The sequence below is a fragment of the Rhinolophus ferrumequinum genome, chromosome 13 (genome assembly GCF_004115265.2).
Source record: "Rhinolophus ferrumequinum isolate MPI-CBG mRhiFer1 chromosome 13, mRhiFer1_v1.p, whole genome shotgun sequence".
Classification (NCBI taxonomy): Eukaryota; Metazoa; Chordata; class Mammalia; order Chiroptera; family Rhinolophidae; genus Rhinolophus; species Rhinolophus ferrumequinum.
In genome coordinates this window covers 42119139-42144283 of record NC_046296.1, presented here as the reverse complement: position 1 = coordinate 42144283, position 25145 = coordinate 42119139, and the positions used below count along the sequence as shown (strand labels likewise).

The window sequence follows — 25145 nt, the reverse complement described above, 5'->3', positions numbered from 1 at the left end:
TAAACATATTTTGAACATATGCACATATCAGTACATATAAATCTAGAGTCTGAGCAACTTATGTTGGCCCTAAATAATCATTTCATTTCATTTTACAGTAAAGTAGGGCCAAACCTTGTTTTTATGGAATACTCTATTAAACATTTTACGACTAAAAGTGACCTGAAATATCTCTACTTGTAAAGCTGATGGTGAGCCAGTGGCAGTAGCTTTAGTTACCTAGTAACAATCTTTGTTGCTCCTGTCTTATACAAACAAAGAAACAACTCTGATTACATACTGCTCCCCCCCATCCCATCAAACTACTAAGCAGGTTGATTTATGTATTTTTTTTCTTAGCATTTTTTCACATTCATAAGTTGTCACATATTGGTGTGACTTTTTGAACAGTTTTACTGTTTAATCTTTTCTCCTGTCAGTGACCCATGATTAAAACACAGTGCAGAATTGCTCAGTGGATGGTATCTCGTCGTCTGGTTTTCTCCTTTCCGATTGTCATACTCTGGAAGACCTTGAAAGGAGAAAGAAAGCTTTATAATCTGACAGATTTTCTCTTATTTGCAGTTTGCTTGGTTGGGTCTTGGTAAAGTGCTGATGGTAAGGATAGGTCCTTCCGGGATATAATACAGAGTAGTGCAGTAAGTGACCCTCAGAATCATAGTGCGAAGCAGGGACAAGACTTTATGTTCAGATGACCTCCATTGGCTATGCAGAATTCAGCAAAAGACAGGTGGCCGTGTCATTTTATCCATTAGGCTCAGAAACTAGGGCCTTTTTGTGTTTCAAGGGACCCACAGTAGGTGTGCTGGGGGTATGTGTAGTGATGTTTATATACCTATGAATGCTTCAGAATTTAAAGGAGAGCTGCAGAATTATAATTAATAGATGTTTAATTGTGTACACTGTGACATTTTAATTAGTAAACTGCATATAAGCTCAGTCTTCTATGGTTTATTTAATATGGAAGTATGTGTTTTAATAGTTTGATAGAACGTGGGATGGGCACTCCAAAAGTAAGAGTGCTGGGTATCTACAAAGACAGCTATACTGTGTAGTGTAGGCTTTAGAGGGTTAAACGATGACTTGATTTTAGGTGTCTTACCTTTGGCTTAGGGCTTAACTTTGCTAGCTTTTCAAAACCCTGTTTTAGAGCAGGCTTTTCTTTCAGACTAAATCAAATAAATCTTTATACCGTACTTTTATTGTAAACTCTTTGTTTTGGCCTGCTTTAATATTACACTGTTTTACATGATGACAGTAGCATCATGCTCTCCTTAAAGATTTATGAATTTATTCACTAAAGTGAAATTTTATACACTCTGAAGTTTTATGGTTTCATTATTGTGACATTAGATTTATTGCTTTATAAAAAGTTTACCTAGGTATTTTCTGTCTTTTGTTTTTTTTCTCCCCCAGGATACCTTTTTCTACTCGTTGGTCTATGACCCCTCAGTGAAAACACTATTAGCTGACAAAGGTGAAATCAGAGTGGGACCTAGATATCAAGCAGACATTCCAGAAATGCTCTTAGAAGGTATGTTTTTCTTTGGGTTTCAAGTCCTATGAAAACATACACTATATCTTGAAAATCAAATATTCTTTTCCTCATATGGGAGAAACAACTTTTAGGCTAAAGTTTAAAAGTTATGAGTTCTTCCAATTTTAGAAATGCAAAAAATATCAAGGGAATAATGTCATTAATTATTCATTTTCAGTTTCACATTTTTATTAGTTTTCTGGCTGTGTTTTTCTTTTGAATACAACTTTAAGATTAATGTTAATGTTCTAGAACTTGTGTTTCAGTGTGATCCTCAGTGCCTGTAAGCCATCTATCTGACAGGCCATGAAATCTAGAGAACAGTTACATTTTGGTGGGGGTTTTGGCTGATCTGGGTACTTTATGTACTAGAGAGATGCAATGCTTTGCATTTTAAAAACATCTTCCTAGCAAGACATAATTTATTTTTTCCTATTATAGTAAATGTACACTCAAAACCTTTATTTTCTGATTTCAAAAGTAAAATATTCGTACTATTAAAAAATAAAACACAAAATAAGGAAATGTATAACGTAGGAAATGGATGCAATCCCCTTTCCTTCATTCCAAACCCGTATTTAATTACTATGATTGTATAGAGTATGTTTGTTTTGTTCACATTTTGGCTTATATTCCCTCCAGGAATGGTTCCTATGCAGTGGCTGGTTGCACATGCTATTCTGCAACTGCTTCTTTTCAGTTAACGGTATATCTTTAGCATCTTTACCCATGAATAGAGTGACTCTTCTTTTTAGTGACTGTACAGTTCTTATATCTGCATAGATGTGTCGTAATTTCCATTTCCATTCCCACTGATAGACTTTTAGGTGTTTGCATTTTTTGTTATTACAAATGATGCTACTGGAAAATCTATACATATATTACACAGTGTAAATACTTTTCTAGCATAACTTCTTGGAAATGAAATTTTAGATACTGAAAATGCTTCTTTGCCATTCAAAAAGACTATATTAAGTTATGAATGAAAGAACCAGATATCTTCACCAACACTGATTATTAGGGATTTTTTTTCCTCCTCCATCTCCACCCTACATTTTTATATCTCATTGTGTTCTTTTTTTTCTTTTTTTAGTTTTTAAAGTTGAAATTATGCTACCTTAGTTATTTTTAGCTCTTCTGTAAATTTCTTGCGCATTTTCTACTGGGTTATTTATCTTTTCATGTATTGGCAAAAGTTCTTTGAATATTAAAGGTGAACAGATACAAAAGTATTTGCCTTTTGTCTACAAGTATACAATACCCCAGTTTATTATTTGATTTTTTAAAAATTTTAATAGTGGTTTCAAATTTAGATATATTTTATTTTTTTATCATACAGAATTTAATTGTTTTTTTCCTTTAAGGCCTTTATGGTTTGCATTATTCACAGAAAGGCCTCCTCCACTTTTGTTTCTGCCCTCTGATTGCTAAAGCATACAAATTCTTCCATAGGTTCTTCTCTCTACCTTGCCTTACTTCTAGAAAATGTATGCAGAAAAGTTAAATCAATAGATACTCAGGATAGAGTTTGTGAACCATAGTACACATTCATGTCAGTGTTGGGTAAGTGGGATTGGCTATGAATAATTCCAGGCTGCAGACTACTTCCGCATTTTCATGAACTTAAGTACCAGGAAAGGTCAGTCAATAATGATTAAGCTTGGAGACGAGAATGCTCTGTCTGTCTATGCTCAACTGTGTTTGGACAGTTTTTTTTTAACAGACCGTGAGTAGTAAATCAATTTATTACAGGCTGAGAGATTGCATTTATTGACATTCTGATCTGTGCAAATCAACTTGTCTTCCAAAAATAATTTTGGATGTTTATAGTCCTTAATGTTTGATGTTAGGCTTATATCGCGGTACTTAAGCATCCACTGAATATTATTTTTAAAAACACACTTGATTTTTAAATTATACAAACAGTACTGCCATAGTATAATGGGTAATTTTGTACTCTGGATGTAATTGGCAAGTATGTTCCTAAACGTGGAATTGCTGTATCATAGGGCATGTGTGTTTGAAATTTTATACAAAATGCCAAATTGTCTTCCAGGTTGTCATTTACAGGTGTGTTTTTTTCCTTGTTTTAATTTAGGTATAATTTATATGTAGTACGTACATTTTATCCTTTTTTGTGTACAGTTCTGTGAGTTTTTGACAGGTGTATATTCTCCTAGTGAGATAGTTCAGTAAGTCCATCTGCACAAACCAAAAGCCAGGAACGCCCCTAGTCTCATGTGTGACTGGCGCCCGGCCCAAGTCCTGTATCCCCTGACAGCCCAAAGGGGTGAAACAGCTCCTCCCTGGACTCTGATCTCTACCTTCTTGAAACCATGCAGACCTGCTTTCATGTAATTTTTATGCTGATTTTATTATTTGACTTTCAAGATTTTGTACTGCCTGAGTCATTGATTGCGTGGTTCTCCCTTGAGCACTGAGCGTAAGTGTAGGCATATAGAAAGTCTAGAAATTTTTGTGTATTGCTCACGTAAAGATAAATGCTGAACCAAGTAGTGAAGTTGAGATGTTTCGAGTAACAGTGGGTAGAAAAGTCAGATCACAGAATCTCACGTGTTGCCATTTATCTGAAAAACTATTTAAATATAGTATCTGTCCCTGATGAGCAAAAGGCTAGAGTGGTGTAATTTGTGAAGCATACCTACCTACCTTAGAATTAAAAAATATATATATATATATTTTTAATGAAACAATAATCCATAAAATGCATATTTTATCCTGTAATCCTTCTCACAATGGAGTTGAGGTTCTTCTAGGTAAGAGGAAGGATTCTTAACAGCTTGCGGCACTTAGGGAGTTATGCCAGTTACCTGACAAAGGCATTCTTTGTATTTAGAAAATGTGACTAGCTATTCACTAATATAATAGATCTTACGGTTCATTAACAGTATTAATTGCCTTTAACATAATATTTCTTCTGAGTGGTTTACAAACTTTATGCAGCCAATTAGCACCCTTTCTTTAAATGAAATATAACACAACATGACCTTAAGTAATATAAGAAAAATCAGGTTGTTGTGGGTGAGGTGGAGTGAGAAGGCCCCATTGAATCTCTTGAAGTGCCCTAGGGAACCTTAGGATTCAGAGAATTACAAGTTGAAAGTTGCTGTTCACTACACCATGCTTCTTACTGTGTTTCCCCAAATATAAGACCTATCTGGACAATCAGCTCTACTGCATCTTTTGGAGCAAAAATTAACATAAGATCCGGTCTTATATAAGACCCGGTATTATATTATATTATTATATTATATTATACCCGGTCTTATAGTAAAATAAGACTGGGTCTTATATTAATTTTTGCTCCAAAAGACGTATTAGAGCTGATTGTCCGGCCAGGTCTTATTTTCGGGGAAACGGTAAATAAATGCCCGCCTTTTCATTCCATAGTTGAAATTCCCAAGTCAACTTTGCACAGTTAAAAGTGCTCATAATGAAGCCCCTTTGTAATATAGCATGACAAAGGGGCTCCACTATATTCTTCACTTCTTCCCATTTTTTAAATCTTAAAATTACTTAATTGCAAATAATAGGAACGTAGTAGATAATGCAGTTATACTAGAAATAAAAGTAGTAGTCCCTGAGATCATCCCTTCTAACCCACTATTAACTGCTGTTACTAATTTAGCATATTCTCCCAGACTGTTTGTTACACAAATATTGCAGAGATCCATGAAATTATGTTCTATGCAATGTTTTATTGTGTGATAGATCAAGTTCATTTTATCTTTTATTACATGTTTTAAGTAGGGCAAGTTTTTTCTCATTGTTCTTTAAAATTTCTTAGCAGAGAGCTCCCATCTCATAGATTTTTCTTCTTACTGTCGAAGTTATTATCAATTTGTCAATTTCTTCCCTTCCAGATTTCATTAGGATTCTGATTGAAATTGTATTAATGTTACATATTACCTTGGGAGGAGGTGATTGATCATTTTATAATGTTGAGCAGTGTGTGTTTCTGAGGTTTCTATTCTGTTCCCTGGTCTGTTTTTCTGTTCCTATTCTAGTAACTCAATTTTAATTATAGAGGTTTTGTAGTATGTGCTAATACCTGGTGAGGCTAGCCCCCATCTCATTTTTCCAAACGAGTTTTATTATCAGCTTGACTAACACCAGGGGGAAAAAAAGCCAACCTTCCTATTTTCATTGGAGTTGCAGTTGATTTTTAAATTATTCTAAGGAGAACAGACATTTCGATGATGTTGAAACATCTTAACCAGAAACAAGGGATGTCTTTCCCTTTATTCAAGGCTATTTTGGGTTCTTGTGGGAGTCTTTTGTTTTTTAATATAGATTTAGCCACATAGATTTTATGCAGTACTTGTTAAGCATATTTTTAAGTTTAGAATTTATTCGCTTTATTTTTAAGTATTCCATTTTAACAAAGAGAAACATTTTTCATCATAATTGAAGAAGTCACTTTGGACTTTCATTTCAGCTTTTAAAGCATTTAGCATATCCACAGTGTTTCCTTTCAGTTGTCATCAGGTAATCAACTAGATGAAAGATTTAAAGAACCCATTTCCTTTCTCTAACTAATACATTTTTTGGGGAGAAGGGTGTCGGACTGCAGATAGGTAGGTATACCAACCGTGTCACCGCACTTGAAAAACGCGGACGTTGCCCTGCGTACATAGCCAGTACCTGTTTGCAGGGAAGTTAAATAGTAGAAAACATCGTATTCAAGAACAGGTGTTTAGGACTTGCTGCAGCTGTGCTCATTAACCCTTTTGATACTCTCTAGTGGGTACGTTTTGACCAGTGGCCAGACTCCAGTTTGCACTGGCATGGGATACAGAACTTGAGTTAATATCCTGAGTAGGTGGTAGCATCATCACCATGCCAGAATATATTAAAGGCTTGCTTTCTTTGAGAACGTGTCTGGATGAATTCTAAGAGATTGTTATGGCATTTGTCTTGCTAGCGAATAAATCTTTTTGTGACTTTAGAATTTTTAAATTCATTTATGACTGCCCACCCTCTAATGAGCTCTTGAGATCTGGAAAGATCAGTATGTAGTTTGCAAAGGAAGTTAAAGGTTTCTTTGAGATTTTAAATCTCTTATTGAATTTGAATAAAGCACCTAGGGAATTTTCCACAGAAAAAGATATCATAATGTGTGAAGTTTTGAATTATTAATTCACTATATTGTAACACTGAAAATTTAAGAAAGAAATCTATTTACATATTAAATTAAAATTGTAACTTAAAAGTATAATAGTAACATTAAATTATTAAATTAAAATGACTCTGGATTCACAGGTTTGGATGAAACCTGGCTGTGCTATGTTTTAGCTGAGTAACCTTGGGAAAACGGTTTAACCCCTCTAGGTTCCCATTTCTTCCTCTTTAAAAAGGAAATAATAATGTATGTACATATATAATGCGATGATCGAATGAAGTAATTTATTCAGCATAGCACCCTACGCCCACTGTTAGCTATTACAGTTGCTTCTCCCCTGGTCACCATTGTCTGTTTGCTACTAATAATTAAATAACTCTTGTCAGTGTTTGGGAATTTCAGGAAGTCTCTATTTTTGAGAGTTAAAGAGCTATTAGTATAATTTCTTCTGCTATAATACTTGCTTTTTAAACCTGAATTAGCTCATATGCGGTTGGTCAATAGGAAAATGTGAGTATAGAGTGGAAGTCGGGTCGGTTCATCTGAGACTTGCTCCAGCTATCAGGGAAGCAAGTATTCTCACAGATAGAGAGTTTAAGAAAAATAGATGGAAATTCTACAGAAATGTCTACCTCTAGTGTAAGCAGTGGCTGATTTAGTGGCCTCAAAATCTGCGGCACTTTGTACTATGTTAAGGCTATACGGGGAAGCTTGGGGTTACAGATGAGGGGGCTATGAAGACATTTCCCCCAGTGTTCAAAAAACCCTGCACCCTGAATTCTAGTTTTCATTTTGTTGAAATGGTGCACAGTGACCTATGTCTCAGTGGAGGAAGCATGAATGAGTCCAGGGTTTAAGGAGATAAAAGATCGACTGACCTTTGTGCTTGGTGCAAACAAATGTCAGTGGAGATTTAGCTGTGTTACTATTTTTATTAATGATAATTACTTTTTTCTTTTTTTTTTTTTGACTGCTCTGGTTACCAAGTTCCATAGGTTTTCAAAGTTTTGTCCTATTTTTTTCATAAACCCTATTGTTTTTAGTGTGTAATTTTATGGAACGTGCTTTTCAACAATGTGGTGGATGTTATCCAAATTAAAAACACCAGCCTATAACAATGAAGTGTAAGCAAGTATTGACTGTAACTATCTAAACAGTTAATTCTCAAGCCGGGGCAATTTTGTTCCACGGGGGACATTAGACAATGTCTGTAGACATTTTTGGTTGTCACACTGGTGGTGGTGGCAGGGAGATGCTCCTTCCTGGCATCTGGTGAGTAGAGGCCTGGGATGCTACTTCAACATCCCTGTAATCCACAGGACAGCCCCACAGCCAGGCGTGATTTGGCCCAAAATGTCGATGGTGCTGAGGTTGAGAAACCCTGTTGCAAAGGGTTCTTGGGGCGTAGTAAGCACCGAATAAATGTTAGTTAATATTTACATAATTATAGTAATACTTAAATTTTCAAGCAAGTTATTTTTGATCTAGTGCTTTTGATTCTGTTGATTTTTGTGCTAGTAAATCATTGTTTGATTGCTGTTGCTATATATTTTAATCCATCCAGTTTAGCCAATCCTTTCTCTTACTATTCTTTTCATAATAATATTTGATTTGTAGAGATTAATATTTGGATCATTTTATTGGCTTTCAAGACTAAATTTGTTAAATTTAACCTATTGAGTTACTTGTAGAAAGATTATATCCTTAAGATTTTAAATTTTCTTTGCTCTTTATTTATACTCAAGTCATCATGTAATTTCTTTTTACGAACATAACCTTCAATTTTATTTCTTAGTGTTTTATACTTTTGCCACAATGAATGTGATTTTTTTAACATTTTTTTTTTGTTTAGAGTACTGTTGAGTTTTTTATATTCATATTTCATAATTTAATACATTGGTCAGAACTTTCAGAACAATATTAAACAAAAACGGTGATATATGGTATCTTTGTGTATTTGTGCATTAACTGTAACATATAAACAGCGTATAATATTCTGGTGGTTGGTGCAAAGAAAATTGTGTTTAGAACAAAGAGTATTTCCAGTTGTCCAGGAAAAGGCCAATAGGATGACAGTTTGATATATATAGCCTTAGCTCTTCAGAGTCTTTGAACAACATTATGTGCTCTCAGAGGATATACTGAAGAAGTGCTTTGTCCATACTTTCTGGAAATCTTAAAATATAGCTGGAAGGTTAAGGCTAACACATTTAAAATCATTGCTGAATCTGCATTTCTTCAAAATTATGGAAAAGAGCAGATGTAGCAAAAATAGGATGCTATATGCAATCATGCATTTAGTTAGGAAATATATTTTGTAGGAATTCAGATATTAGGAAGATCTTCATGAGCCGGGTTACTTGATGATATGAAACTTCAGCAGATTATAAATGGAGAATGGAAGTGATGAGATTATTGCAATGACTGGAAAGAACATGACCAGGGCATGGAATTAATCTTGGTCCAGTCTCTGGCTCATAACACAGTAACCAAAACCATTCCACCAAGACCATTCCAAAGATTACTGCTGGCTCAGCTGAGAATTTAGTTATAAGATACTAAATAAGTTAATTCACGAGCTTCTTAAAAGTCTTTCCACTGGGAAGAAGTGATCAAACTGTGATATAAATGTAATTATATGGGGAGTTCTCATTTAGTTTGAGTGACTGTTTGAAATGGAACATTTCTATATTTATTCTTTTTGTTGTTACGCTATTTTTGTTCTCATCCCGTGGTATTATCTGTATCTCAGGTTTTAGTATAAGTGTACCCAGGAGGTTTTTTTTTTGTTGTTGTTTTTTTATTGCTTGCAGCCAATTTTGGAATTCTTTTTTTTTTTATTGCTTGCAGCGAATTTATACTGAATTCTCCTACCACAGTGTACTGCTGAATGGATGGATGGGATTGAAATATATCAATTTTATTAGAATTTGAAAAGTAAATATCAGCTTTACCCTTACGTTCTGGAGTATATAAAATTATAACAAAGGCGGTTAATACTGAATACTATTGTCATTTCCTCTGTCCTTTTTTACTATTACTATTTATCTTAACTGAAAGATATTATTTGAAGATACAGGGAAATTGTAATTGTGTCATTCTCCTTCCCTAAGATTCACACAGTTCGCAAATTTTTCAGTTTTGGACTCTGAACCTAACCTAATGTTGATGTGTTGGCTCAGCATAAGGAGAATTATAAACAGAAACAATGAAAAATGAAATCCTTTCAAACACTTAGAGCTCTTTGGCCTGGTACTCTTTCTGCTCTGCTTGTGCTGCTTTATGTTGGGGGTGGTGACCGACTCTGGTTACCTGCCTTTGACCAAGGGGCAGAGGATGGGCAAAGTCCCCCACCTGTCAGCAGCGACTGACCTCAGAGACTGCAGGTAGAACAGCTGATTCTGCCTTCCCCTTTCTCCGTTTGTGCCATTGATACCTGCTTGTTCCTATACTAGGACTGAACACATTAGAAGCCGATAGCCTGAGTTTGTCAGTTAGGGGATGTTTAGCGTCAGAGTATGTCAGGAAGGCACTGCCTGATGTTAGAGATGGAGTGATTCAAAAGCAAAACAAACCAAAACCAGTCCCTAGCCTAATAGGAAATCCATAGCTGTAAATCAAAATTCTACTCAACTCCCAAGTCTGGTTTCCATTACTATACCTTGTCTTGACTTCGAGTCCTGCCTGATGGTTCTGTCTCCTTGAGAGATATTCAGGAAACAAAGCATCCTGCATGATCATGAGTCTTTTCCTCTGCCCTCACCACTTTATCTCGTACCTGTTTCCTTCTTCCTGTTAATGTCAACATACCTGTGCAGTTCCAAGGTTTGAAATCTACATGCTGCATCCAGGCTGTCACTGACATTCCTAAATCTTCCCTCTTTGCTCTCTATTGTCATTACCACGTCTGTCTGTCTTCATCCGGTATCTCTGTAGAGCAAATTATATACCATTGCTAAGTGTAAGATGTGAAGTCTGGTTCTGGTCTTGTCACTTCCCTACTAAAAAGACAGGGACTTCTCATTGCCTCCCTATTCAGAAAATCTGTGTGGCGTCTTCAGTAACATGTTCATAATCCACTTCTCTTAAATGTCTCTTCTCATCCCCCTTAATGTACTCCTGACAGAATGAGCTACTTTCCTCTGCCACATTTTAAAGCCCTATGACTTTTTTCATGTTCTCATTTCTTACTCCTAAGTCCTTTTCTTCTGCCAGTGCATTCATACCTTTCAGTTCTTAGCAGAAATGCCACCTCCTTCATGACATCTCTCCCTAGCTAGCCTAAAATAATTCCTTTAATCTTGGGAATCTTACAGTCGTATCTCTTCATCTCTTATACCATCTTTTTTTCCTGTTCGTATTATAGTTATTTATGGGTACGTTTTATCATAGTTTAAGCGTCTTACAGCAGGAGTGCTTTCTTTTTTTTCTTTAGCTCTCTTAGTCTGAGGCTTTTACTTAGGGCCTCACATAAACAAGTACTCAGGAAATACATGCGAATGACTAAATGAAAATATTACATGGTTGGTTTACTTGTGTTGTTATCAGTGATCACTTTACGAAGTGTTCTACATCCGCCGTCTGAAAGAATGTACCAAAACCGCGAATATTTCCTTACATTTTTAATGCTGTGGTGACCACAGTCATCCATTGTATGTGACAGTGTGTGTGCCTTGTGTGTAACAAGACTCCATTTCCTTTGTTCTCGGACAGGAGAATCAGATGAGAGGGAACAGTCAAAATTGGAAGTGAAAGTTTGGGACCCAAATAGCCCACTTACAGATCGACAGATTGACCAGTTTTTAGTTGTAGCACGGTGAGTATGGCACTATTGAGTCAAAAACATCTTTTTATGAAGCAACTTATACGTATTTTCTTTGTAGTCTACTTTTTTGCATTGGTTACAGTTTTCTTTTTCTAGTTAAGTAAGAAAGCCTAATAACGTATCTTACCACTTCCTAAATAATATGGTTTATCATTAGTTTCTGTTTGAAATATGAAAATAGATTTATTACACTTTGCTAATTAAGAAACTGAATACTTCTTGTAAAAATGTAAGCACTGCAGAAAAGTATAAAGAGGAAATTCAGCACCTAAAATTCTGTCTCTTTAATTAAAGCAGTGATTATTCAGGTGTCAATAATAACGCGTACCTCAAATTCCTCTTACTGCACCCACGCAGGAGGAAGGCCTATTGCCGAGCATAGGACTTTCCTCTGAGAGCTCTAAGCCTGGCTGCCTAATTGGCTTGCTTCCTCTCTGCCTGCCCTCCTTTCCTCTTTTCTTGATAAAATGAATGGGGCGGAAATTTATTTTTCTTGTTTTGCTTATAAAAGTAAATGATGTTTATGGGGGAGTTGCTGCAAAGCAGAAGGTAAATGATATCAGCATTATAATAGAAAAATTGGAAAAACCTAGAAGTACATCAGCAAGCAATTGATGAATGCATTGAGATATATTTAATAATGGAATATTACTTCACAATCAAAATGAATGAGTTACAGTTATATGTAGCAAAGAGATAAATCTCAAAAATAATATTGAGTGAGAATGCATACATTATGATCACATAAAAAGTTTTATAATGTACAGTGTCTTATTAATGGATATATATACATATGTAAACTTTTATATATACAGAGGGTGCCAAAAGATGTATACACATTTTAACTCTTTCGCTGCTTTAATTCATTTCGAGTTTTTTCCCCAAAATGTGTCAGAAATCCACAAAAAACAAAAAGTTAATATTTTTACTATTTTATGCATTTAATAATAACAATTTGAGCTGCTTTGTATATAGATGACATTATTTTTATGTATAAAAATTTCCTATGGCTATTCATTCTTGAAAAACACAAAAATATAAAAAAATGTACATCTGGTTTCCTAAACTTTCTTTCTGGAAGTTTCCATCTCCAGTTAGCAGATGGAAACACTCACTTGGATATATTCAACCGTCATGGCAAAAGGGTTAAGAAAGGAAAACTGTATTAAAATTGTAATACTCAACATATACCGATAAAAAAAAAATGAATACAAGTCATGTTTGACTTCTGCAATCATAATTGATGCTCAAAGTGGTTACATCAGCACCCAGACACGTCTGATTAAGGTGAACTACTGTTTGAGCAACGTTGACCAGTGTCCACTTGTATACATTTTTTTGGCACTCTCGGTATATAAAAGTTCTGGGACTCTGTGTAGGGGGCTCTAACAAAATTTATAATATTTATTTCCTTAAAGAATTAATGAAACATGGCAAAATATGAGGTGCGATCAAAAGATACAGTGAATGTTTAAATAAAATCATTTATTACAGTAAAGGACACATTGCCATTAATCCCCCTCAAAATATTCCCCCTCACTTCGAACACACTTATCCCATCATTCTTGCCACTTTCTGAAGCAGTTCTGAAAGTCCTCTTTCATGAGTGTCTTTACTTCATCCTCCATCATGACAGCGCTCTGTGTCACACATCACTTCTGGTATACGGCAATTTCTGTCAAATTAAGAGCATTACGGTGTGTCCTCATCAACCTTATTCACTGGTTCTGGCACCATGCGACTTCTGGCTCTTCTCCAAAGTCAAAATGACTGTGAAAGGAAAATGTTTTGAATCAGTTCAGGACATCGAGGCAGCCACAACATGGCGACTAAAGACACTCACGAAAGAAGACTTCCCGAACTACTTCCAAAAATGGCAAGAACGATGGGATGAGTGTGTTTGAAGTTAGGGGGTGTATTTTGAGGGGGATTAATGGCAATGTGTCTTTTACTGTAATATATTTTTTAAAAATTTAAACATTGACCGTATTTTTTTATCACACCTCACATTAGAATCAGGTAGCTCTAGACATGATTACAAAGGTCTTTATTATATTCTATAATTTTCTGTTGAACTTTTTCATAATGCAGTGGAAAAAGAGTCTTAACCCATCCTTAGCTCTGTTCATAGTGCCCGTCACAGTGAAAGTCACACATCATATTGGTGGCTAGGCATTTGGACTCCAGAGCCCACGGGCCTAGCCACTTAGTGAATAGATGAAGAGACTTGCTGTACATTGTTGGGGGAGGAGCCAGTAAGTGGAATGGACGAAATTGAAGATTCGGGAGTAGAAATGAATCGTTGCTGGAACCACTGGCCTAGAGACTCAGATAGGTTACCTGGATTTTGGTCTATTTAGTAGACATTGCAACTTCAAGATATGAGTATCATTCTGTTTTTCCCTTGATTGCCAGAGCCATTTGTTTCCTTTTTCCTTGAAGCCAGCATAAGAGGCACCGAGGAGATGCACCTAAGTATTTTTTTCAATTTTTGTTTAAAAAAAAAAATCTTCTAAATATAAATTAAGATCACAGCCAAATACCACTGCACATCCCACCAGAATGGTTAGAATGTAAAAACCCATAGTTTTTACACTAAGCGTTGGTGAAGAGTTGGAGCAACCAGCACTTATATGCTGCCTGGTGGGAGTATGAGTCGGTATAGCTGCTTCGGAAAACACCAGTATTCACAGTAGCCCCGAACTGGAAACACAGCCACAGCTAGCAGCCTGTGTGAATCCACAAGCATAATTTTGAACGAAAGAAGATGAACATGAAAAGAATACATAGTGTGATTTTATTTGAGTTCTCAACTGTGCAAAATTAACCTGTAGTGCTGGATCCAGGATGGTGGTTCATTTGGGGCCCGAGGGAGGGACTAATGATGGGGAAAGAGCACTAGGAGTCCTGGGCTTCAGTCACCTTCTGTTTCTTGAGCTGGATGTTGGTGACATGGATGCATTCCTTTGCCATAACTAAATAGCTGTACAATGTGTACTTTTCTGCACATGTGTTATATTTTAATAAAAGTGTTTTAAGAACTCCTTAGCTAACATGTTTAAAATACAGACAAGCAGCAAGTTTTATCTTCATTTCATGCTTTATTTCTACATATCGGAAGTCCTTTTAAATCATTAAATGATAATCAGTATTGTGGCCATTTTTTTTTAAATGGGAATCTGTTATATATTGAGTCCTCATAGGACGAAGTTGATTTTCAAGGAAAAATGTATATTGGGATTTTACAATTTGGGCTACGAAGAAAGGGTCAGAACTTATTTTGCAGTAATAGTCAAACTCCATGGTTAATTTACTTCTCGTTTGTGAGCACATTTGGATGCCAAATTGTTTACTCCATGGCGTTTCAAAATAGATCTTTCCCTTTACGCTTCACAACCTACTTTTTTTTTTTTTTTTTTTTTTAAGATTTTATTGGGGAAGGGGAACAGTGTGTACTTCCAGGACTTTTTTTTTTCCCCCCAAGTCAAGTTGTTGTCCTTTCAATCCTAGTTGTGGAGGGTGCCATTCAGCTTCAAGTTGTTGTCCTTTCAATCTTAGTTGTGGAGGGCGCAGCTCAGCTCCAGGTCCCGTTGCCGTTGCTAGTTGCAGGGGGCGCAGCCCACCATCCCTTGAGGGAGTCGAACCAGCAACCTTGTGGTTGAGAGGATGCACTCCAACCAACTGAGCCATCTGGGAGCTCAGTGGCAGCTCAGCTCAAGGTGCCTTGTTCAATCTTAGTTGCAGGGGGCGGAGCCCACCATCCCTTGCGGGACTCGAGGAATTGAACTGGCAACCTTGTGGTTGAGAGCCCACTGGCCCATGTGGGAATAGAACCGGCAGCCTTCGGATTTAGGAGTACAGAGCTCTAACCGCCTGAGCCACTGGGCCTGCCCTACTTTTTCTTAATTATAATGACTTATGGTAAATTGGCTTGTCAATTCTTAAATCTTATAAAAAATACTTTTTATTTGATACGTGAGTGTCAAACATTCAAGAACTTGTTTGACTTTTACAATTTTTCATTCACTGCCTAAATGTGTTTCTTTAAATATGAAAAATAAATAACAGAGCCTTGCCTTTCTCTTTGTTTTGGTGGTTTATTCAGTGCTGTTGGGACATTCGCTCGAGCCCTTGATTGCAGCAGTTCGGTAAGGCAGCCTAGTTTGCATATGAGCGCAGCTGCGGCTTCTCGAGACATCACCCTGGTAAGATGCTTTTTGAAATTTTGGAGTTATTTCTTCTGCTACTTGTTTAATTTTAAAGTCAAAATAGCAGTGTTGTAGACATGAGAGTTTTCTGGCTCTTAGCCCTGCTGACTACTAGGTTGATTTGGCTTGGCTGGTTGGTTAACTGGGCTGTCTCATTCCTAAGTCACCTCTTGTATTTGTGAGCTGAGACAATAAAAATGAGTATTCATTGGAATAAGTGCAAAACGGTAAAAAATAATAATAATAATATTTTGGGGAACACAATTCAACATTCTGTCTCATCTGTTCTCACTTTTGTGTTTTTTTTCATGTAGTCCATCTATTACAGTTTTTTCAAGTGAAAGTGACCACCTCTTGAAAGCATTGTATTAGGAATTATTCCATTGTCATGACCATTATTCAGTATCAATATTTAAAGTTTTTCTGTCTGTTCATTAGAAAGAGGTTCTGTTTTCTTAACAGTATTGCATTACATTGTTGTTGCCATGTTCTAAGACTATTTCTTTATTCTCTTGGTGACCACATGAAGCTTCCCATATTCAGTCTAATGACACTGCTAATGGCTGCTGTGGTTGGGCATTGGCTTGGCATTTGCTTCTCTCTCTCTACCCTCCAGCAGAGTAGACCTGCAGGTTTTTTGCCAATTGAAGTTAATTATTATATTCTGTTGCCATAACCCTTTGAGATAACCATGATAAGTTATTCATTTTACAGATGAGAAAACTGAGGTTTGGTGAGGTTATTTGACCAATATTTATTACATGTAACAAAAGTTGCAGTTTTATTTTCTGATGGAACGGAATACAATAATATATTTATTACTTTTTATTCCAATTTGAAATGCTTTTCATAAAATATTTCTCATAATGTAAAAACTCATACTGGAATGCACACCAAATTTAGTTTTTATTATGTTTTCTTGTAGTTTTGTACAGTTATAGATGGTGATGAAAAAGCATTGATAGTCAATAGCCATTGTGGAATCCCTTTCTTTATCCTTTCTCAAAGACTGGAATGTGTTTATAGAAGCAAATTTTGTTCTCTTCACTGGTACATTAATATTTCATATAAAAGTTTAGGGATTTCAAAATAAGTTTGTATTTTGGTTGTGTAGAACTTACAGAGTACTCTACCAAAGAAGCAAGAGTGCAGTTGTCACATTTGTAAAAGCCTTCAAAATCCTGTCGACATATTTATGTGAACCAGAACTACATGGAATCTCCATCTGTATTTGTTTTTCTGTTCAAAAGATTTTTTCCCAATTCTAAAATTAATTATGCTTATGAAAACTACAGTACAGCAGCAGCCAAAAAAAGTTTTGTTCCCATTACCCAGAGTAGAATATTCTTTACCATTTTGTTTTTCTAGCCATTGTTTTGCATTATAAACAAAAATAATGGCAAATTACAGAATAGTACAGAGGATAATGGAATAAAATTCCACATAGTACCACTTAAAACAAGTGCGAATAGTTTAGTTCTTTGGATCAAAAAATGTTTCAACCATTATGGTTAATGTTGAAGTCTCTAATATTTTCCCCCTACCTCTATTCCCCGTCTTCCATTTGTACTTCTTACCCCCAGCACTCTTGCCTCCTGTCAAGAGGTAGCCACTATAACAAATCTGCTGTGTATCTAGTCTTTTTTTGTAGTTTTGCTATGTATTTATGTATCCCAAAACAACATAAACATTTGTTTTGCATGTGTTTAAATTTACTCTAGCATTTTGCCGTTTGCTTATTGAGATCTAGGTATATTAATAAATACATACCTACTTCACTCATTTTAACTGCTTTGTAGTATTCCTTTATAGAATACTATATACCACATTATTCATGTAGTCTCTTACCAGTGAACATCTGGAGTGCTTTAAAAACATTTTTCTTTTGCTGCATTGAAAATTACAATTTCCCTTTGTGAGAATGTGTGTGAATTTTCCAGGCTATAACTACAATCAAAATAGTAGTTCATAGGGCAGTGCTCACTTTGAATTTGACCACATGCAGCCAAATTATTCTTCATGCCGTGGCTGAAATGTATAATCCCACAGCAGTTAATGAGTGTTCTCCTTTTTTCATCCATTTCCTTACATTACCTTCAACACTTGGTATTTGTAGGCTTCAATTTTAGACTGAAAATGTAGTAACCTGATGCTGTCTCATTTGAATTTGTATTTACCTGATTACGTAGTGATGTTATTAAGCATGTTTTCATATATGTTTATGGCTCTTCAGTTCTTTTTCTTCTTTGTAGCTTAGATTCATATCCTTTGTCTAATCTTCACTTACAATATTCTGTTTTTTCTAATAGTCTTAAAGTTTTATTAACATTTAGGACTATAAATACACCTGAAGTTTATTTTTAAGAATGGGGTGAAATAGGATTCTGATTTTTTCTCCATATGAAGTATTAATAATACCATCACCTTTTATGGAATTTGTTGTTTTCCTCATAATTTTGTAATTCCCTTCTATCTTATTTCGAGGTTCTAGATATGCTTAGGTCTGCTTCTAGATTCCTAATCTGTTCTCTTCTGTTTTGTTAATCTATATGTCTATCCCTGCACAAGCACCACATTATAATAAATTATGAGAGCTGATAAGACAAGTCCCATGTGAACTTTGTTTTTAACACAGTTGACATCATTTAGAACAGTTTCTTTGCTCCCACTGTCCCCCCCATCCCACCACCTGCCATGTTTTCCTTAACACTCTGGCATAAACACTATTATAAGAACCTGGAAAGTTTTTTTCTAAAGTTGCATGATCTTGCCTTGTACAGATACACTGTTACTTATGAAGCCCAGTTTCTTGTGGTTTAATACTGTTCCAATGAGATAGATAATGCTTCTCAGATTATAACTGGGGATTCTATCCCTGTTATAGTACAGCAATTCCCTCTGTTTTGTCTGAGGAGTGAGAGTGGAAAGCCTGTTCCTGAGAAGGTACAGAGCTATTATGACAGTTGGGACTGATTTGCCTGCCTGAAGATGAGTCTGCCAGGTGAGGAGCCGGTGTATGGGCTTTGGGTTTGCAGCTGCAATCACTCGCTGTTTCCCACTGCTGGTGACTGATGGGACAGCGGATGAATTTCTTTGGGAAGAGGCAGTTTTCTAGATTCACTCTGTTTCTGTCAGTGAAGACCATTTATAAAAGAAGCATTTTGAAGAGGACACAACCTATATACCTTAATTAGTTTAAATATCATTTTGTGTGTATCTTTTACAATCTTGGCTACTATGCTCCTTCTAGGCAGGTACTTTGAGATCTGCCAGTGTTTTCAGCTCTTCTGTTTTGTTTTCTTTAGTATTTAGCAATTTGGAGGTCATTTTTGTATTACATCGGTTGTTATCTTTCTAAGCAGAAGTGTCCAATTTCAGAAGCTGAGGAAATTATAGTTTGGCATGTTTGTACAACTGGTTTCAGAGGCAGGTTGGATCTGTTCGTGACTCCTACTGAGGAGTTCTCGCTACCAGATTACCTCTTCTATTTCATTCTCATTAAAGTGGCTTGGGTTTAAATATTATTGTCTGTCTTGGATTAGGTAGCACTGAAGAAGGGCTGCTCTTTTGTCTGCAGCCTTTAAATGCCTTGGTTTCCTGGTCTAACGACTCTAGGTTCAACTTTACTTGGTCTCTTTCTATATGTTGTTCTTGTGTTGAGATTATATTTTCAGTGCCATAAAATTGACATCTTTTAAAAGTTGCAAAAGAAAGAATAAATCATGCCCTTTGTTGTATCAGATGTCATGACCTGCACCTTTCATCCTGTTTGCCCGGTATGGTATCATGCCTTTCCCTTGGGTGTTAAAATATAAGATCCTGAGGCATTTCTATAAAAATGAACAGGAGTGGTTAAAAATTGATGATCAGTATGTTGATGATAAAAGTTTTGCAGATTGTTTTCCAAAAAGAACATGTGAAAGGCTGATAAGTTGTTTCATGCCATTAAATGAAAATGGACTTACTCAGCTCCAAATAGGAATTTGGAGAGTCAAGTTGCTATTTTCAGGCCTGTAACAAACACATCAGGTTAGTACTTTTCTCCATCAGGTGACCAGGCTATGGATCTGAAGACCTGCTGCAGAGAGGGCAGGGTTGGGGAACTGTGGGAACCTAAGTAGCCCGTCCGAGGGGACTTCCTTTGTGGCTTTTCCTGTGAGGACTGCATCGCGCTTTCAGCATTCCTAACCCGATGCATCCATTCATCCAGGACAATCAACGGATGCCACTTGTCAAATCACCAGTAATATTTTGGGAGCAGATAATGAAGCTGTCTGCAGATTCCTAGATCTAACTTCTTCATTTTGAGATGTTACGAACATAACTAGACTGGGAATTTCAAACACTGCTTGTCTAAGATATAGTAAAGTGTACTTTGTACAGATGCAAAGGAAGAAAATCATTTAGCAACAATATCTGCATTGACCTTTCTTCCCCGCCCCCTTTTGTGGAAACAAAATTCCTTAGAACAGAGTAATCCCTCAGGTGGTTAGTAAGTAGAAGTTAGTGGACATTCTAGCCTGTTTGCTGTCTGTACCCTCATGGCTAGAGGGGTGGAGTGCCGTGTACATTGTTAGGGAGCTATTGATGGAGCAAAGCCTCAGTCTCTGAGAATAGGTAATTATATACGTACTGGATTTCTCTTTTGCCTGGACTCTGAGGACTAAAGCAAGTTGTAGGCTAGTATCCCAGAAAAAAGAGCTTTTTGTGGTGATTGGGGCTTTAGAAATCTTCTAGGATAGACTATGTTAGACATAATGGTAAAATAACTTATATAAAGACTAACATTTAATTAGTGACAGAACCCGAACTAGAACCTTAGGCTTCCTGATGCTAAGTCTGATTCTGAGAATCAGAATCAGGCTATGTTGATTTAGTAGGGAGGAGATTGTATCCTGGAACATCTCTAATTGCTATATTATGTCTGAGTTTTTTAAAATGCAGCTCCGATTTTGTTGTGTCCTATCTTATTTCCTTTCAGTGGCTTTTAATTGCATCTAGGGTAAAAACCCAGATCCTTAAACCAGTCAACAAGACTGGAGAGTATTGCCTGGCCTGTCTCTCCAGTCTCTTGCCCATACCTCTCCTCTGTGTCCTCTGGGCTCCCGCAAGACTGTATCCTTCCTTTGGTTCCACAGTCTGCCTCCTGCCACAAGACCTTTGCACGCTCAGTTCCCTTTGCCTGGATACTCTCATAGCCCCACCTGGTCAACTCTTAGTCTTTTTTCAAATTTTGTCTAGTCCATCAGTTTAGGGCAGGTTACTTTGTGATGTCCTCATGCAGGTAACCAGTCACGTTCCTCCATGTGAGTTGTTTGTAATTAAACACCCATTTTTGTGACTTTCTGATTCATGTCTGTCTCCTTCCCGTTCCCCACGTTAGCTTGTAACATCCATTAATATAGTGACTGTATCTGTCTTTCCTCGTTGGTGAATCCCTAGCACCAAACATAGTTCCTGTCATATTTGAGGTTTTCACTGAACAAATTAATTTCTATCTTGGGGACAGATTCTTTTTAAAATAGGTCATTGGAATGTATTATTTCTATTCCATTGTTTTAAGCATTTTAATCTTTTACTGAGTGCATTTTATCACTAAGAGTAATGTGTATTTGAATTTTAATTTCATTGTATTTCCAGAGCTGTACACACAAGAGTTACAGAAAGATTCAGATATTGGATACACTTGTTTAAAAATTGTAGTAAAATATACACAAGATAAAATTTACCATTTTAATCATTAGTAAATGTTCTGTTCTGTTGCATTAAGTATTCACATTGTTGTGCCACCATCACCACTGAACTTTTTCATTTTCCCCAACTGAAACTCTGTACTATTTAAATAATAACTCCCCATTCCCTAGCCCTTGGCAACTGCAGTGTTCTACTTTTTTGTCTCCATGAATTTGACTGCTTTAAATACTTCATATAAGTGGAACAATACAATATTTATGTTATTGATTGTCTAACGGGGGTTTTGTCATGCCATTTTTACTGTCATTATAGATTATCAGATTTGAATGTGGTCATTTAGTTGTGATTAACCATGCATTTCTGTATTATTGTCACAAGAAAATCACTATATGATTTCTCCTTAAAATAAGCTAAAATGTTTACACTAAAAATTTTTCCTTCAAGAAAAACTTTAAAAAGACAACTTATTTTTCTGATAAGAGAAAGTTGATTTAACCAATAATAATTTTATTCTTCAGGTATTAACTCTTTGTAAAAGTGCTAGCCATTAATTCTGCACTTCATTCTCTTAATGACTCCTGTTCAAATCACACATTTCACTTAGGAGATTGAGGGTACTGGCAATTTGAGGAGAGTTTGCAAATCACAGTCATTACATTGTTTAAACAAATTGTACTTAGCAGAATATATATGTCTTTTGGCTAACATTTTAGGCATCAACTTACACCAGAAAGGTAGTCTTTAAAATGAATATAAAATTGATAAAATGAGAATTCATATAATTTTTTAAAAGTCAATTTGCTTATGAGTAGTATCTGTGTTTCCGAGGCTGTAAAATTAGATTAGAGCTAATGGACTACCACTGCAGTAAAAAATACGAAACATGAAATTTTCCTTCCTTCTCATACATCGTTAAGGCAATAATATTCTACATTAGGCACACGTATTTTTCTCTGATGCTCTATTACAGATAATAATTGTAAAATGATATTAAATGAGCTTAGAGACATTGCAAACTGTCCTAGGATAATTGTTTGTATGTGTTAAGGTCTATTTATCCTCCTCTTTCTTTTAAATTTAAGCTTAGATTTTTTTTCTTTTGTATATATAGCCTTTTACTTTACTTTTTCCCCCATGAATTTGTTACCAATATAAGAAGCATCAGAAAATCACTGTAGATTTGAACTATGGGGAGATTGTTTTAACTTCTCTGTCTAGGGTTAATGGTGAAGAGATTTCTATTTACAAGTGTTACTGTGTTTCCCTGAAAATAAGACCTAGCCGGACAGTCAGTTCTACTGCGTCTTTTGGAGCAAAAATTAATATAAGACCTGGTCTTATTTTACTATAATATAAGACCCGGTCTTATTTTACTATAAGATAAAATAAGACTTATAAAAAAAGACTTATTAAAAAATAACTTATAGTAAAATAAGACCGGGTCTTAGATAATATAAGACCAAGTCTTATATTAGTTTTTGCCCCAAATCAGCCAGAGCTGATTGTCCGGCTAGGTCTTATTTTCGGGGAAACACAATAGTTAACGAAGGCTTGCAGTTATAGTTTCTTAAAACTTATCTTTGTGTTTCAACATAATACAAAAATAGTATTAAGACTTTCTATATTCCCTTTACCCAGTTCCCCAAATGTTAACATTTAGGTACATTTCCTTTGTAATTCTCTCTCTATATATTATTATTTCTGAACAGTTTGAGAGTAAGTTTCAGAATGGATGTCCCGTATTGCTAAATATTTGAGGAGGTATTTTCTAGAAGAATAAGGATATTGTCTTCTCTCACCACAGTATCATTGTCGGATCCAGGAAATGAGCATTGCTGTAGTACCATTATCTAATCTAGAGACTTCAGTCAGATTTGCTAGTTGACCCACTAATGTCCTTTATAACAAAAGAAAAACAATTTTTTAATGGTTCAAAGTCTACTTGGGAATCACTTATTGTACCCATTGTAACTCTTTAATTTCCTTCAATTTTGAGCAGTTCTTCATTCTTTCTGTCTTGCATAACCATGGCATTTTGAAGAGTATAGGCTTTTTTTGGTTTGTTTTTGTTAAAGAATATCCCTCAATTTGGGTTGGTTATAACTTTTTATTCCACTTAAATCCATTTGGGTCAATTATGTCAGCCGAGGAGATTTTCCATTTTTTCCTAAGTTTTCAAATTTATCAACACAATTTTTTACAGTATTTTTTTGTTTGTTCGTTCATTTTGTTCTTTAGATTCCACATCTAAGATCATATGGTATTGGTCTTTCTCAGTCTAAAACTTACTTCACTTAGCATAATACCCTCTAGGTCCATCCGTGTTACCGCAATGGTAAGATTTCATTCTTTTTTACGGACCAGTAATATTTCATCGTATATATGTACCACACCTTCTTTATCCAGTTGTCTATGGATGGGCACTTGGGTTGCTTCCATATCTTGGCTATTGTAAATAATGCTGCAGTGAACATAGGGGTGCATATATCTTTTCAAATTATTGGTTTGGATTTCTTTGGATAAGTGCCCAGGAGTGGAATTGCTGGGTCATAAGCTAGTTCTGTTTTTAATTTTTTGAGGAACCTCCATACTGTTTTCCCTAGTGGCTGCACCAATTTGCATTCCCTCCAGCAGTGCACGAAGGTTCCCTTTTCTCCACAACCTCGCCAACATTTGTTGCTTTATTGATGGTGGCCATTCTGACAGGAGTGAGGTGGTATCTCACTGTGGTTTTAATTTGCATTTCTCTGATGATTAGTGACATTGAGCATCTTTTCATATGTCTGTTGACCATCTGTATGTCCTCTTTGGAGGATTGTCTACTGAGTTCTGCCCATTTTTTATTTTATTTTTTTCTGTTGAGTTGTATGAGTTCTTTATAAATTTTGGATATTAACTCCTTATCAGATATATTATTGGTGAATATCCTCTGCCATTCAGTAGGCTTTTTGTCTTGTTAGTGGTTTCCTTTGCTGTGCAAAAACTTTTTAGTTTGATATAGTCCCATTTGTTTTTTTCCTTTTGTTTCCTTTGCCTGAGGAGATGAATCAGAAAAAAATATTACTAAAAGCTATGTTACAGAGTTTACTGCCTGTGTTTTCTTTTAGGAGTTTTATAGTTTGGGATCTTACATTTAAGTCTTTAATTCTTTTTGAGTGTATTCTTGATTATGCTGTAAGAAGGTAGTCTAGTTCCATTTTTTTGGTATGTATTTGTCCAGTTTTCCCAGCACCATTTATTGAATAGACTGTGTTTACTGTATATTCTTGCCTCCTTTGTCATAGATTAATTGACCATAAAGGCATGTGTTTATTTCTGGGCTCTCTTTTCTGTTCCATTGATCTATGTGTCTGTTTTTATGCCAGTACCATGCTGTTTTGATTACTATAGGCGTTTAGTGTAGTTTGATATCAGGTAGCGTGATACCTCCAGTTTTGTTCTTGTTCAAGGTTGCCGTAGCCTTTAAGGTCTTTGGTGATTCTGTATCAATTTTAAAGATTATTTGTTCTAGTTGTGTGAAAATTGTATTTTGTTAGGGATTCCATTGAATCTATAGATTACTTTGGGCAGTATGGACATTTTGATGATGTTAATTCTTCCTATCCATGAGCATGGTATATGCTTTCATTTATTTGTGCCTTCTTCAGTGTCTTACAGTTTTCTGAGTATAGTTCTTTTATCTCCTTGGTTAAATTTATTCCTAAATTAATTTCTTTGATGAAATTGTAAATATAATTG

General features: G+C 35.7%; 1 protein-coding gene across 3 annotated transcripts in view; it reads left to right on the top strand.

Moving 5' to 3' along the window:
* The window catches only part of MTA3 (metastasis associated 1 family member 3), a 141632-nt gene that overhangs the window by 61833 nt on the left and 54654 nt on the right, over positions 1-25145 (top strand). For all 3 annotated transcript variants that reach the window (XR_004424823.1, XM_033124830.1, XM_033124829.1), the window contains exons 6-8: positions 1417-1534; positions 11394-11496; positions 15611-15710. Coding sequence is in view for 2 of the 3 variants with exons in the window: in XM_033124830.1 (XP_032980721.1) it covers positions 1417-1534; positions 11394-11496; positions 15611-15710 (321 nt within the window). In the remaining variant the exon portion in view is untranslated. The remainder of the gene's footprint in view (positions 1-1416; positions 1535-11393; positions 11497-15610; positions 15711-25145) is intronic.